General features: G+C 39.7%; 1 protein-coding gene across 1 annotated transcript in view; it reads right to left on the bottom strand.

The window, feature by feature from the left end:
- Window positions 1-17,172, bottom strand: part of KALRN (kalirin, RhoGEF kinase) — a 368,140-nt gene that overhangs the window by 244,526 nt on the left and 106,442 nt on the right. The window contains exon 10 of the mRNA XM_009327171.1: window positions 5,058-5,180. Within this exon, the coding sequence (XP_009325446.1) occupies window positions 5,058-5,180 (123 nt within the window). The remainder of the gene's footprint in view (window positions 1-5,057; window positions 5,181-17,172) is intronic.

Consider the following 17,172-nt stretch of genomic DNA (forward strand, 5'->3'; position numbering starts at 1 on the left):
GTTTCAGATCAGTCAAATAACAAAACCATTCAGCATAGTGAGTGGGATTAACAGGCCTGTTTCCCCAGTATCTTTCCTAATTCTGCACCAGCACAAATGCAGTGATGCTCTTTGTGAGCAGAGGAGGATGTCGAGAAGGCCACCTTAACCTCGATTGCCAGGAACGCCAGAAGGGAGGAAAATGATCTGTGGCCCCTCTCTTCATACAGAAAATAGGAGAAGGGTTTCCAACACGTGCAGCTCAACCTAATAGTGCTGAAGCGTTGGGAGATTTTGGGAACGCAAGCTAGTTAACGGAATTCTCCACTTAGAAGGCACAATGGTTTTCAGGATAAAAGCCCTGAATAAGGAAAAGTTAGAGTCTAAAATGAAATTATCTTTGGATTTACAATCATAACTGGCTGAACTATGGTTATCCGATTCACACAACATATTTCCAGACAAGCAAAGAGGCTGTCATTGCAGGAACATTGCAGCTACATCCACAGCGTGGTATTTCTTTGGTGATATCTTGGATATCTACCTCACCAATAATGCCTGACTACTAAATTTCACCGTGCAGCAGGCACTGTGCCCAAGGTTGGCATTTTCAGGGTGGCAGCCTGTGAACAGTATCAGCACTGGCTGAGAAACCATTGCAGGTATATATACACAAGATAACAACCTCCCTCCCAGGAGCTCAGGTTTTTTAATCCAATTTCAAACATTTGCCATGTGTGCGTTCCATGTAGAACAAATATAATCAGAAAAATTGCCAGAGCATTGTCTAACAGCAGTTATAAGAGAAAGGGACCCCAAATTATATTTCCTATTGCCCACAATGCAGCGCTCTAAAATCACTGACATTTTCTGAGCACAGCTGTATGCAGGAATGTGATCTATCTGGGCCATGCCTGATTGGATCATTACATCCAGATTTATAAATCTGTGCAGTTTCTAATCAGACATAGAGGGAGCACGTTCCACCTCTCAATCTAGTGCCTTGGCAGGTCAGTCAATCAGAGCATTTGTCAACATAGCAATCCCAGATACACTACTCTTGTTTACATGCAGTTAGGCAGCATTCAAAAACAGGAATGTTTTGCCTACTGTTGAAAATATCAAGAAAATTCATGAAAATTGCTTCTAGTCTGACCTTTGCAAATGCTTTCCTGAAACAGCAGGAGATAAGAACAAATACATCAGAGCCAAAAGAAAGTAGATTTTGGAGAATAAATTTATACTGTATGGCAGGCTAAGTGTTTTTTTCAGAGAACTGCCAACAGCAAATACTATTGTTTATACAGTCAATCTCACCAGGTATGTCAGTACTACACTTTTTATTTTATTTTTTAAGAAAAACAATCATAACTCTCTTTATTGTCGTTAACACCAGTAATTAACATCCTGATGCAGGGAATGGGCAAACTCATCAGTTTGTTTCAGGAACTTAGCACATGTGCTTTATTATATGCCTATATTGGGAATAAGCCATGCCAGTTATACACCCTAGCCATGGCAAAGATATTCGCTATCTTGAGAAAAATGACAAATAATTAAGTTTGTTAGCATTATTTACCAACCAACTCTAAAGAGTTAAGCAATCAAGAAGGGAATTAGGAAGAACAAAAACTGGTCATAATCAGAGTGGGGAAGAGATTTATTCCCCAACTACAAAATCGACCTCACTAGAAGCTTCTGCAGGAGAACTCCAGGTGTGATAAATTTATGGCCTCCCCTCTTACCCTTGCTATTACTCTTTCCAAAGCAGAGAGTATTATATTCTCAAGTCCTTGACCTCGGATAAAGCCTGAGATTCCTTTCACTTCCCCTCAACGCATGTCCCTATGTCCATTTGCCAACACCACATTCCAGTGTCACACTGCAGACAGGCCTCATAAATTAGCAATGGTTTTCTGGTGTGAATGCACCAGAGGAAACTATTCCTGTCAAAGCCAGGGGGGAAGTAACCAGGTTTGACTTGTGTCAGTTATTTCTAATTAGGAGGCACCATAAACTTCATACTCGGAGTGCAGAACTGATCATGACTGTTCACAATTGTCCAGGCAAAGCAATGAGACGCTCATTGATGCTATCACATAAGATGTAAAAGAACCAGATTCAGAGCAACCTAAGAGATTCTATACCCATGCAAACTATACTTTTCTCTTTCCTCTCCATCCTCCTCCCAAACACCCACCTTCATTTGAACACATGTGGTCATCCAGTGAACTAGATTCATACACCCTTTGCTCTAAATTTGGCCTCATGAAGTGAATGGAAATGTGTCTGTTTCAGCAGACAGACATGCTGAAATAGTATAGAAGGAAGACTAACAGAGAGATTAGAAGAGTCTTAAGTGAAATAATTCTATTCTGACTTACCCTAGTACCTACGCATGCAAGCTGGACATCTGTAAGGTTCCTAAACCCTGATGAGGGGCTGTATCTCTAAATTACATCATCCAGTAGAGCAAGCCTTAAGTGAGCTGTTGTTTCCATGTGCAGACAGTTAACACAGCTTGCTCTCATCTCTATTGTCAAGACCATGTTACTTTTCCTGTCTTTCCTCACCTGTTTTTAATTCTTTCCTACATCTCCAGTGAGGTACTACTCAGAGGAGGTAAAAAAGAAAAAAGCTAACTGTGATCCAGAAATGTGAGATGTAACTGGAATTATGAAGCTAATATATCATAGGGAGGGGAGATTCAGTAAATATTAATGCCACAAAGGACATTAAATCACCTAGTTTCAGCTCCTGTATATTACATGATCTTCATTTTCAGTCGTCAGCCCAGTATTGCATCCAATAACAGCTGACCCAAGCACATCTTCTGGAAAGACACCTAATGTTGATTTCAGGATGAAACCTCCCACTAACTTGTGCTTTTGGATGAGGCCTTGTAGAACTGTGGTTTGCAACCTCCAACCTAAGGTCCATTTTAATAAATATGCAAAAGGTAATTCTAGAAATTCAAGTCTATTGCCAGAAGGCTTAAATCCACAGGAGGCCCCATGAAATTTTAGAGATCCACCAATCTAGAACTGCTGCTGTGTGATTTGTCAATGGTACGCAAAGACATCCCTTCAGAGCTGAAAGGTAACACTAAAGTTCACTAGCAAGCCAAGCAATAGAGTATTCCATCAAGAGCTGAACATCTAAATAAAAGAAGGATGTTGGCAAACTGAATGGATCCAAAGAAATAGGTAACAAAAGAGATTTAAGGACTGGTTAATAAGAACATGCTAGGAGAATTAAATCTGTTTAACATGGTTAAGAGGCACATAGGGGAAGACATGCTAACATTCTACAGATACTTCAGGGTTGTTAATTCATCTCCTTCCTTGGCATTTATCTCCTTAAGGGAGATAAATAAGACTAAAGGGATATAAACAAGGTGGGGGGAGGAAGATTGAGAGAAATATAAATTGAATATGAAGGAGAGGAAAAAAAAAAATATCTCGACAGTAGCTGCCATCAGGCAGTGAAATAGTTTCCCTGAGGGCAAAGTGAAACAGTATGTCCCTGTTGCTGGAAACATCTTGAACTAAACTAGGCCAACACATGGAAAAGGTACTACAGAAAAACAAAACTAAAGTCTAATACATTGTTGTCTTTTGCCACAGTGAAATATTTGAGCAATAACTTGCCTTGTGTGCATCAGGAAGACAAAGCATTTGATCTATGTAAAGCAGGATTTTATCTGAAATACCCAAAGCAGAAGTACCTTTACAGAAGGTCAATTTCTGATAGAAGATGCTTCAAATCTAAAACAAAAAGGTGTAACATGATCTGACAGCCAGAGCTGAGACTGGATAATTTCTGGCCATAAGATTCTTTTTTTTTTTTTTAAAAAAAAAGAAAGAAAAAAGCTGTTCAGTCCCTGGAAGAACTTATCAAAGGTCCTCTTTCTTTTAATTTTTATAAATAAAGAAGGGATGTATATTTAAACATCTACTATGACCACACTTCGAGGAAAAGTTACAAGCTTTTAGGTGGAAGCTTTTGGCTTCATACCAAAATTCCTGGACAAGCCCTGCTTACACTGTGCTATGAGGAAAATCATAATTAAAAAAAAAAAAAAGAAATCTACCTGTAATGATTGCCTCTCATTCCAAAACAAAAAACCCTTCCACACAATACCCAATACTCTCAGAAACAGTGGAAGGGTAGCTGCCCTTACTGCAAACACGCTCTAGTGTTTCCCCTGCTTCTTTACTAGCTGCTGCTTTCCACCTTATTCTCAAGGTCCCCAGTTTCCACTGCAGCAGTTGATTTTTCTATCACTGTGAAAGAAAAAAGCTGTTCAGTCCCTGGAAGAACTTATCAAAGGTCCTCTTTCTTTTAATTTTTATAAATAAAGAAGGGATGTATATTTAAACATCTACTATGACCACACTTCGAGGAAAAGTTACAAGCTTTTAGGTGGAAGCTTTTGGCTTCATACCAAAATTCCTGGACAAGCCCTGCTTACACTGTGCTATGAGGAAAATCATAATTAAAAAAAAAAAAAAGAAATCTACCTGTAATGATTGCCTCTCATTCCAAAACAAAAAACCCTTCCACACAATACCCAATACTCTCAGAAACAGTGGAAGGGTAGCTGCCCTTACTGCAAACACGCTCTAGTGTTTCCCCTGCTTCTTTACTAGCTGCTGCTTTCCACCTTATTCTCAAGGTCCCCAGTTTCCACTGCAGCAGTTGATTTTTCTATCACTGTTGCTCATAACTATCCTCCTCTATGTCCCAACACTTTGCATCACTGTCCTGTAAACTGCTTGCAATTTATCCTAGGCTTTGAGACTAGGCTATGTATTATAATTAATTATATTATATATATTATAATATAAATAATCTTATAATCAGATTTTCTGATTATAAGTCCTGCTGCTACCATGCTCCTGCAGTGTGCATGCTAACTTTCAAACCTGGGAGGCAGCATCCTGGTCAGCTCCAAATGTTTGAAGAGAAGTGTGAATATACAGGACCCCAAAACAGCAAGAGTTTTTTCTCAATATACAAGAGGAGTAACAAAAAAATCAAGCCAGAAAGCAGAAGTCTCTGATTCAGACTCTTACCTGTGCTACCTCTTCAAAATCATCATGTCTTTTCTGCAGTGCACGTGCTCTGTGTAGAGACTTCCCCACTCCTGTATGTTTACTCAGAAAGGCTTCCCCGTGATTTTCAATCCAGTCCAGTACCTGCCAGTAAAGAAGAACATCCAGTTACCTCTCTTGTCTCAGCAGCACTGAGAAATCCTCAGGGTGAGGATAAAACAGCTGCAGAGGTATTGTTTTGTGCTTGCTATGGCTAAACACATGCAGATCTGTCAAAGTCTGTTCCAGCTGGATAGAAGATAAATGTTTATAGATGTTACTGGTAAATTATGATTATTGGATTTTTACTATCTGATTTATTTTGAAGTGTAGCTTAGTTATTTGAGCCTGGCAGATATTAAATATTTACTTTCCCATAAATGAATTTTGGGGAGCAGGAATCAGAAATCTAGAATCTTTTACAACAAGAACCCTCCTCTTAAGAGCTCCTTGTGTAAACTGAAAAACAGTGATAGCCGATTTCACATAAACAGCAGATTTCAATGGGAAGCATCTTAAATGAGTCCAAAAGCCTGATGGAGGAATCATTTAAAATTTATTTTAATGTGGGGAGAAAGCATTATCAGAATAACTAGAATGAAAAGGTTAAGAATCCTTCACTGCAGGCCGTGAAGGATTGAAAACCTGAAAGATTTGGAAGGTGCAGTTCCAAGTATAACTGATCCTTATGCAAAAAAAAATGAAAGGGGCAATTCTGATATTCTGAGAGTTAAAGAGTATTTTCTTTTAAAAATAGATCAACTGTATGAGCACCATCCATTTGGAGCTCCTTCTCACAATAACACTGGCACTAAAATTTAGATCAAATCTGCTCGGTGTCTACTACAAGCTGGAAAAAAAAAATTGAACTTGACAACATGAGCTTGGGAAATTTCAGGATGTGATCTCCACCCTTCTACATTTCTTCCCCAATACAAAGAGGCTAAGAGAATAAATAGTACTAGATCACTACTGGTATTTGTGTAAGCAGCTAGGACTTCATTCATCAAGGAGCCCTGCACTCACAGCGAGTCATTGATCCTCACTGCTACTGATGCTAACGGACTAGCAAAGAGTAGCTGGTATTTTTGTCACACTGAAGGGAGAAGACACCGCAAGCATCCCCAGGATAGTGATACTACCACAGAGTGCTGCATCTCCACACGGCCTTAGAGCTGCATCCTTTCTTTGTGCAGTGCTGGGGCGTGAGCAGCGAGCATGGGCCCCAGCGATGCTGGGCAGGAGCTGCAGGATGCCTTGCAGCTCGTGGCAGCTTGGCCTGAGAAGGGTTCTGGTACCAGGGCACAGAACCAGGGTGGGAGAGACAATGTTTCATATGAAGTTAGTACGCAGTGTGTGCTTTCTATATATTAATATTTGATAGCCATTCGCTGTAATTCTACACCAAATTATTCTAGTAACTTTTTCATGCTTATAGCATTAAAGTAGTAATCACATAAAAATACAATTTTTATCCCAACCAATGTTATATTGGGCTGCTTTAATCACTGTTAGATGACTTGACAGAGATCGCCACTTCTGTTTGCGAAACAGATGTTTTGTTACATGCTTCAATTCAAAGCAAGAAATACAACATATGATGCCCACTTTAAACAAAGATGAAAACAGAGGCAATGAATCTAGGCCAGAGTACTGGTCAAAACATGGACTTTACTCTCAAAAAAACCCCACCAACCAATGTTCTAGAACATTAATCCATAGGGAATAATCCTTTGTTCCAGGACTCATCCAAGAGCTGGCAACTCCTGCAGCAAAGTCTCATTGCATTTGGGCAGTTATTCCATACTGCCTGACACAGAAGGGCACCATCCGGCGATTCACCAAATCCCTCCTGTAACATGAAAGCTTCCCTCTGAAGTCATCTATGTGGGTATTGATTAGGTTTCCAAATCCTTTCATTTATAAGATTAGATATAAAATACCCCTTGAGGTGACAAAATTGTACATCCACTTAATAAAGCAACACTACATGAGCATACAAGGTTAAAAAGAAAAATATATATCTATAAACCATCCACTAATGACACTGGCTGTAACATCCTATTTGACCACCTCTTTCCTATGCCATTTCTCTGCTTAGAGCGCCATGTCTCAGATTTCACAGATCCTATCTGCTCCTTAAAAAGTTCTAGTTCAAATCGTTCCAAAAACTCTACTTCTGCCATGATTCCCGCAAGAAACAAGTCACAACTTTTTAAAGAATAACTTGCTTAACAGCATTTTCTGTGGCTCTGAAACCCATGTTAACATATTTGACCACTCCAGTCTTCAATGCATTTGTTTTCACAACCATTCTGTGAAATACATAAATGCTGTATTTTCATTTTGCACGGAATTGATGAGGTGTCCCAGGAAGTTGGCAGAAGGCAAGATGTTAGCACGAGGCTCTGATAATCTCATAGCCCTGACTATCAAAAGAATCCTTAGCATTTATATGAGCAGCTAATATGTTTTTCCTTATATAAAGCATTTGCCATCTAATAAGCTCACAATAATTTGCAAACATGGAGAAACACCACATCTTCGTTTCCATCATACAAGGCACAGGAAGTTTGCACTAAATGAGGAGCTGAGGTATGGAATAACTGAGTGAGCAAAGCAACAGCAATAACATAAATCTGGATGGATACAAAACTAATGTCAAAACTTACTCCCCAGTGAAAACAATGAGAAATGTTAAGCAATTAGTCTACAGCAAATGCAGGAACAACTCTGAAAGGTCACAGTAAAACCTGAAATCACCCGCAGTTGTAAACATCTACCTGTCAGCATGTTTGGAGACATTCTCCCTTACCCTGAAGAAAGGAAATGTCTTTAGAACCAGTGTAACTGTGTAATAATTCAAGATAAACATTAACATTTTAATTGAGAGCACGGACTGTATAACTTACTCTACTGCAGAAGATTAATGACCTGAGATATAGTTAGCCGTTGAAGTTACAGTGACTTAGTTCAAATAATTTAATTATTCCTTAAAAACATAAACAGCTTGAAGATGCTGTTAAAAATACAGTTGAGTGTTTTCCAAATTACATCTTCAAATTTCCTAGTTGTCCTTTATTGCCAAGCTATTTTTTATTAAAACAGCTAGAAAAAGGCTGTAAGTCATGAATTCTTTGAAATGAAAATACTGTGCTACAGATAGATCCATCACCTGAGGTGTTTCTTGAAACAAATATATTGTGTAACTCCAGTATATACCAATTCTCTTTCCAGTATGCATTTACTACTCTACTTCCACTAGTTTGAAAGCTGGTCAGGACAGGGGCCAGGACCTGCCTCCTGTTTTGCAGCTTCTAGCACAGTAAAGCCTGGTCCTGCACGACTGCAATTTAATTACAGGCTAACTGCCGTGTGGACACACTTCCCACATAGGACAGCATTTTCCAATCCAGGCTGCTGTCCATTAGATAATACTACATTAATAAAGACATAGCTGAGTTCAAACTTCAAGGCACATCTCCAAGAATGGGTAAAGCTGCCCCTGCTATTGCCTAGGAAACTTTGTAACTCACAGACATCTTCTGAAAGGACTGGAGGATAATAAAGTCTTGGTATTTTACCTTCACCTGTGGCAAATTCCCATCCCACACCTTACTGACCCAACCACTGTTGGCGAGTTGATTGGGGTAGCTACTGTTCCTCCAGCCAGTCCCATAAGATGTCCACAGGAGGAAATAAATGAGCTGCTCTGTTTACTCTGACAGTAGCTCACACGGGACTCCAGAAAGTGTGCATGTGAGGCTAGGAGGTGAGAAGGAGGCTCCCTTTCTTTTCTGGATGGAGATTTATAATTCTGTGTTTAATTCCCAGCTAGTAAAAGCTAATAAAGCAACAGGCTCAAAAGCATGAAATGTTTGCTAGGAGCCTGTTAACAGAAGAACACAAACCAAATGCTCAAGAAGCGCATCTGATGTCAGCAACATTTATTGGCAGGGATGCTGCAGGAAAAACACACGTGTTAAAAAGATGACGTTAAAGGAATGCTGCAGGAAACACACACGTGTTAAAAAGATGACGTTAATATCTCTTTTTTTTATTTCACCTAGTTTAAGATCAAAAGTGGTAGGAGCATTATTTTCTTTCTATCATGACACACATGTCCTGTCTCCTTATCTCCTCAGGGGCACGATTACACACCCAACAAAACCAGCAGCAAGCCCAGGTCACCAAGAAAATTAAATAAAACTCCAGTGCAATTACAGCAGGCTGAATGCGCTAGCTATTACAGCCATTATATGGCTGGATAACCACAAGATTCCAAATGCTACCTGGAGGAAGAATAGCCATAACTGTCCCTTTTGAATGATCTGTGTAACTGCAAAAAGAATAATAGCGGTAATTCAGAAAGGTTTCAGCTGAGCACAGCATCAGGAAGCAGGTGCTTAGAAGAGAAAAGCTTCCAGAGGCCCCTCCACACTCCTTTTTGCTGATGATCGAACTCTCGCCTATGGGAAGTCTAAGACCTATGGCACATCTAAGCTGGCAAAATAAATACTGCCCAGGTGAGGTCAGGGAAAGACGTACTGAGAGTCCATTTGCAGTGAATGTTTGTGCAGGACAAGGTAGGAAAACACAGGAAGAAAGAAATAGAAGAATGGTTTTAAAGGAAAAAGGTTGAAGAAGCAATAAGGCAATAATTAAGCAAAGTTCTGGGATAATAATTGCTCTTCCTCTAGGGTAATTTGTATGATGGGAATATGGCAAGATGATTGCATTAGTGCAGTTAAGGTCAATTCTTTTAATGGCTTAAAAAGTTAATTTGATTTTTAAATAAAAAAGCATGATAGGCACTATTTTTAAAGGGCAGACTTTTCAATGTAGCTCTTTGAAAATGAAGCCTCTTTCTGTAGGTATCTTTCCTAATCGATAAGTGTGAAAACTAAGAAGAACCTCATAACTTTATCTGACTTTAAATTAAAATCTCCTTGGGAACCAAGTCTTTCCTAGCTCGTCCACATGCTCTGCTCCCGTTTTACATGAATACAAAATGTGAAAGGACTAGTAAATTCATTACTTTAAGGACCTATATATGTTGCTGAAGTTAATTGAAAAGCTTCTGCATTTTCACATCTTTTAAACTGTATTTCTTTTAGCAGCAATGAAGGAAGATGAAATGAGAATGACTTGGAGAAGAACACAGAGGCTTGCTCAAATATACCAGTCACTGAACCCTGCCCTTGTCCTACAGGAAGGAGACGAGAAGTGTAAGCTGGTGATTAAACCAGCATTAGTAAGATGCAGCGTGTTGTGCTAGCAGTGACAGCGCACCCCGACTTCTGCATTTGACCCAGGCCTGTGTTGAACAGTTTCATTGGTCCAGAGCAAGATGAGCCATTGAAGTGCCTTGCCAAGGGAATAATTAATCTTTGTTACTCTAAGACCCACTGTTGTTGCCGTAGTGACTCTTAAAACTAGGTTACTCTGAAAACTGAAAATAAATTATATCAGTTTAAGAGTCAGATCTTGTTCTCGAAACGGTACAAACCTGGCATAACTCAAAGGGGTTAGATTAACTCTTCGGTAACTCTAGAAGAGTTGTAATAAATTCCAGAGCAATTCCAATGAAGTACACCCAATTTATTCAGCTTTAAATGAGGCCCCATTTCAAATAGGTGCATAAGCATTGCCTAACTTTAAACACAAGGATAGAGCCTCCAAAATCAGCGAGGCTTATGCCAGTGAAAGGAAGCCAAACGATACCAAGTTGCCACTAGGCACGCTTTATTGCTTGCTCTTGAAATACTGTGGGCTAACTAGAGTTCTGGTGTGATACCAGGGATTCATACGGCACTTCAAAACTTGTGGGTTTATAGTCTCATCACCATTTCCACTCATAAGAATCAAACCTTATCTTTACCATTTCTGTAGCTGCTCTTATCAATGCTCAGTAACTCCAAGGCCTTACATGTCTGAAACCCCTATTCCAGAAACTCTGCCTTTGCCAACCACGCTTTTCGTAACCAGGAAATAGTTAAAAAGTTCATGTTTCAGATTGTGCTTTCATAGATACTTTACATCCAAAGTCTATTGTAAATGTTTTGTTATACTGCACAGCAACAAAATCCAATCTTTTCTGTCAAAGCCCTTCAAAATTGTAGAAGCCTAGTTAGTAACTGGCTGAACTAGAATTTGCAGATACAAGACACAGAATCTCTTGGCAGATGATAAATAATTCATTTTCTTACAATAGAAGAACTACAAGCTACACATCATATATGCATTGATGAGCAACACAATTCAAAGTAGGTGTGCTCTCAGGATACCCACAAACCACTCCCTTCTTGGGAGGTAAAAGGAAAGGGCCTCTAAGCAATAAAGAGTGCACATTTGCCAGGGAGACCACTGAATCTCTGGGTGGAGGTAGTAGCCAGTGTGGGATTGTCAACTTCTACCCATTGGAGTTACATCTGCTCCTGGATAACGTCGTTCTGTGCAGGCTGGCATGGGCAGCCCAACCCCTGGCCTGCTACCAGGCCCTCCAGGAGAATTTGGTGTCAGTAACAGCACCAGGAAAGACAGAACAAACACTGAGAATCACAAGAAAAACAAAACAAAAAATCCCCCACAACAACTCAAGCAGATTTAATAAATCCTAATCCTCTTTAATGAATAAAATACACACCAAGTCTGATTTAAATTAAAACATAGTTTCTTTGTCGTATTCCAAATCATCGCTGAAAATAGATTTCTTTTTCCTCCTATCCCTGGCCCTGTCACAGCAGGGTAATGTCAAGTAAAGGTCTAGCTGAGAAAATACACCAAAATACAAAGGAACTTATCCTCTGGCTTTTCCTGCTATTATTAACAGTTTATAATGGAACCCCAAACAAAACTCTGCCATTCTCATTTGTGGTTTTTACCTCCTAATAAAAACTGAGCTCCCTTTTTCAGTTCTTTCTTCATTATAATTTTAAGTTGGTGGCACAGTAAAGTATTTTTAAAAACAGTTTTTTGAAGAAGGGAATCACACCTCATGTTTAAACCAGAAACATCATCTTTGGCTCCCATGACATTATTTTTAATTTCAGAGACATCTATATCTGACTCTAAAACTCAGATCTTGTTCCCACTAAAATCCACAGCAAAGTTTCAGCTGACTTCAGCAAACACGAATCAAAGACCCCGTGTGTGTAAAGTTAATAGGCAGGGACTAGTTGGGCACCCAGCAGAATCTGAGCCTCCAGACACATGCATGAACACCATGTTCTATTTCCCATTTAGCAACTTCTGAACAAGTGTAGTTCATATGAGAGCATGTTACAAGCTGCATAGGTCAATGCAGATAAGTGCACTCCTAATGTACAGATACAGCTCTGCTAATTCAGTTCAGTAGCAGCGGAATGGAACAGTGCCTTACTCTGTTCACTCTCTTTGGTGTTTTAAGAAAGAAGCAAAAAGCAACAAGGACTTGATATCAAAAGTAAACTGGAATTCGAGTGATTCGGTTCAATGCCTAGCACTGCAGTTTGGCAAATGACTCAGCTTCCCTGCCTCCATTCTCATTTCTAAAATGACGTTAGCCGCACTTACAGTCAAAACAAGCAAGACCGACAAAGAAAGTGTTTGGAGTAAAAGCTGCCTTTTACTTTAGGTTTTTGCAGTCTCTAGCAATACGTGGCTCCAAATTTGGTTGGGGATTCTAGGAACCTTTTCCAATACAGGAAGATACTGAAATATCATAAACAGTAAGCAACATTATGGCAGCTGTCAAAAGTAAGCAGGCAATCCACTGAAAGGCAAGGCTTTAAAATGAGGTGTAAGCTGCTCCAAATTCACTGTGGTATAAATGCCTAATTGCTGAGCATATAGCTATAAATCCTGAAACACCATAGCTTGACCTGTCCATGAGGCGATGACTAATTCATCTTCAGAAAATAATAAAGCCAGCCAACTAAGTTCTTCTGTATGTAATTCAGCTCAGACGGTCAGTCATAAGATTCACTTCTTTCAAATTGGCTTGAGACCTAATCAGTGTATCCCATTATCTCCAACCAAGCAATCTGAGGTTTCGGGGGTTTTTTGTTGTTTTGGTTTTTTGTTTTTTTTTTAAAAGAAGAGGTGGAATTGTATGAACAGAGCTGCACTCATTAACACAGTCTGAGGACTGGACAAGAAAGATGAATTTTGATACTTCTTCAATCCTTTCTCAAAGAAGGTCTCTCTTCAAATGCTACCATAGACAACCTTCCCTGAAGTCAGTCAAAAGTTTGTCACCTCCATTTTGCCTTTCCTTTTCACCACAACTCCTCCATGTGGTATGTATGTACTCAGCTGTGCCTGGGTCTCTTTCAAAAGAGAGAGAACTAATGCAGCTGCTATTAAGTATGATTTTCTAATCACTCCCTGCTTTTTCCCTCTAATTGTAGTTATTCCAAATATCACCACATAATTAAAGAGGTCTTTTCAAAAAGAAAAAACATGCAATCCCTTTTACCCTTGGAGGGAAAAGCAGCCTTACAGACCTATCAGTATTCTGCTGCACAGCACAACTAAATTAATGAGGAGAATTAAATGTAGAGCCAATTATAACATTTAAAAAACTTCCTTTATTCCCTTGTCTACATTCAACCAAAAAAAGAAGTCCCCATGAAATCAGATTGTAGGTGTTTTTATGAGCTTCCTGGACATTATGTGAAAGTTTCACCTCTGCACAATTTCTCATTTTAACAACAAAAATCCAACCTCGGCAGTTAAAAAACCCACTAGTCTGCCAAAAGCAGAACATTCATGTTCTGTTCTTTGCAGCAGGGACAGCCTTGCAAAGCACAGCTGATACTAGTGAACGCATCAGAGTAAATTATACAATTACTGAGACATATGGGTCCACTAGTTTAGAAGAGTGTCAGAAAAGTCCTCGATATGCAAAAATACACGCACATAGTCTTCTTCAGACTCCTCACTGCTTTTAGCACCCACAGATATCCTACAAGCCCATCTGGAAACAGGACTGTAGGAGTTTGTCCAGACAAGATAGTCCCTGCAGCAGGATCCTTGTTCATCAACAGCTTCTGCAGTGGAAATCACTACAGAATAACAACTCCCCCTGGCTACCTCCTTCTTAGCAGCTTCTATTGCAAAAGTATTCAAAAACAGTTAGTTGTGAAAGGGCTCCAGAGTTAACAGTATGACTAAGTGAAGGCATCCTAAATATCTCCCACGGCAATGGCCTGAGCACCAACAAGACTGTTCTCAACTTTTCTAGCAGAGTCTCAGAAGTTCATGGTGACTTGCTGATTCAGGCCTTAGCTTGCAGTAGCATTGCTCTTCCATTCCCCACCCTCCTCCAAGAGCTTTCACATCACTGTAGACCTATAGACCTGTACAATAATCACAAATACTCTTGCCTGCTCCCAGATATGCCACCCTCCCATGGGCAACATGGCTGCTCACTTCATGTGATGATGAGGTGTGCAGTCTCCCACACAACTGCTCCAACTTAACTCCTTACCTTTTCACAAGCTTATATGGTACAAATAACCTCGTGTCTGCTTTCTGCAGATGGCTATTGTGTACCTGGACAGTTCTTCACATCTATAAAGATATTACAATGGTTTAAAACTGACATGAATGTGAAGAAGAGTGAGAATATGATGTGTTCTGGCCCCATCCACCTTCACTTCATGTAAAGAAAAGACCTGATCCCAGCTGTAATAATTAAGGAGATGCAGGGCTTAGTCATGCCTCTCTCTTGGGAGCAGCACGTTCAATTCAGGGCTCTGGCAGAGCTGGCTGGGTATAGGCTGGGCATTTTGAGAGCAGTACTTGCCCATTTCCTCTGGGCATTGACTGAGGTCACACAGCCCCAACCTGCTCCTTCGCTAATTGCTATCATCTAGGATGCAAGCTCCCCAAAAGGGAGTGGGAATACACATGCCTTCTTACCCTGAGAAACAACTTCTTTCAACTTAACATTGCTTTCTTTTGGTAAAGTTCCCATTCATCAAACATATCCCACTTATCTTTCATTTTCTTGATTAAATGTTTTACTTGATAAAATTTGGCAACTGCCTCTCTAAAAACATTCCAAGTAAGAGAACAATAGACAGACAAATGAAGAACTAATGTTTCTTCCTTAATGCCTGGATTGTTACTAATGTTCCCAGAATATTGTTTTTAAGGAAATAAATAAAAAAAAAAAAAAAAAGAAAAAATCTTCAGGTTAAAAAACCTGTTGTATTCTTTAAATGCTGAACTTCTTTTAGAGCAAGTTTCAAAGTTGAGTGTGGGTGGAGAAGCTATAAATAACCACATTTGTGCCTGTTCCTTCTCTACAAGACACAGAAAATGTGCTCTGCATCAGCATAGAAAGACGCTGCTGTGCTCTGCATGAGGCTTCTCAAGGCTGGCAGCTAGATATTTCTTTTGCAGTTATGCTGCTGGTGTTGCTGTTTGTGAGTCTTTTCTCCAAAACTCTGGAATCATACCTGGCACTTAGCTGTAGCATGATGAATTAGCAATACAACTAATCAGATCTGTCAGCCTCTTATCAATGGTAATATTCAGAAATACAGAAATATTTTCTTACCGAGGGCTCATAGAAGATTCTGGTTGTTGCTGTCCACAGCACTAGTTAGAACAGTGATTTTGCTCCTTCTGAGGCTTTCCTTTTGCTCCTTTTATGTTTTCATTACACTTTCTTGTCCCATGTTTGTCATTTCAGATCAGTTTTACAGGGTGCAACTGCCGGATCAGTCAGGGCTGGGGTCAGCTCTAGTCTTAGGTCTGGCTCCCCCGAATCTCAGCTGTTTCCTTGACATAATCAGACTTTTCTGAAAGAAGTCCCAGTTCTCTCACAGCTCAAATGGATGGGAAGAACATTGTCCCAGGCAGAGTGGGCACTAAAGCAAAGGCAACCTAAAAACGCTCTTGATTTTTTGCTCAAGCAAACCTGCCTTTCATTTTCCACTATGGTTGTTTCCACCACTTTAGCTTATGCTCTGGAGCTCTCAGGAAGATAAATACCTGAGCACGCTTAACATCTAGCCCAGCTTCTTCTTCATGTGCACTGAGGTAGGGGATCTCTACAGCTCTTAAGCATCAACAGATGAAACAATATCCTAATTATTAGAAAGCTCTTGTATGCTGAGTTAACAGTGCTCAGATTATGCTGTGACCATGCGACCAAAAGCTGCTTTTTTAATTCCTCAAATAATTATTTAGCATCTTGTGTTTCCTCCTACCTCTCATAACTCTATTTTGCTTCTCTGGCATCAGACCAACGGAAAAACAGCATTTGCAGACCTGATAGTAAGTAGAGACACCTGCAGGACCCAGCTGATTTAGATTTCTGATTGGAAGCTCTGATTTAGACTTCTAAGGTGTTGACCTCCAAGTTGTTGATACTAATGACAGCTATCATCACAGCTAATTTTCATGTTTGTGAACACAGCATCACAGTGATTTTCATGTTTGTGAGGAAAAGCGTTCTGATCCTATAGAGAAATTTATGCTTTTGAAAGTGTGGCCCTTTGTAGCTTGTGAAGTATTTTCCTTGCATATGTTTGCTTCATTTTTTTCTCAGTGGGACTGTCCAAAATGTAAAAGGTCCTCAAGAAATACAGCAAGTACACAGGAGGGAAAAAAGGAGCACGTGAACTCTTTAGAAAAGTACAGTATCCCCAAGTATGTAAATAGAGCAATTGGTTTTAACTCTCCCACTGACAGATGTGCCTACAGGCTTCAAGAGAGGAAACAAAACAAAACTAATAGAGAGTGGATAAAGATTCAAGAAAAAAAAAGACTGTTCTTCACAATTCTAACCCTGATCTGCTTTATGGCCCATTTCAGTGCCTCAGTTTCCCTGTCTGTAAAACGAAGAAAGAAATCTACTGATTAGATAAATGTCAGACTAAGATAATGATATCATTACTGCTACCATTAAACGTTCAGTGGTAGCCACTAACCACTTAGGAAAAAAAAAGCAAAATAAACCCTGAACACATTTACTATGTGTTTTTTCAGCTCCAGCTGTAACCAGAGCATAACTGTGTTAGTGTAGGCACAAGTGTAATAGTACAACGTAAGTTGGGTAGGCACCTACCTTGGGAAATACACTCCTCATCTACTCAGCAGG

The sequence above is a fragment of the Pygoscelis adeliae genome, unplaced genomic scaffold, assembly GCF_000699105.1.
Source record: "Pygoscelis adeliae isolate BGI_AS28 unplaced genomic scaffold, ASM69910v1 Scaffold227, whole genome shotgun sequence".
Classification (NCBI taxonomy): domain Eukaryota; kingdom Metazoa; phylum Chordata; class Aves; order Sphenisciformes; family Spheniscidae; genus Pygoscelis; species Pygoscelis adeliae.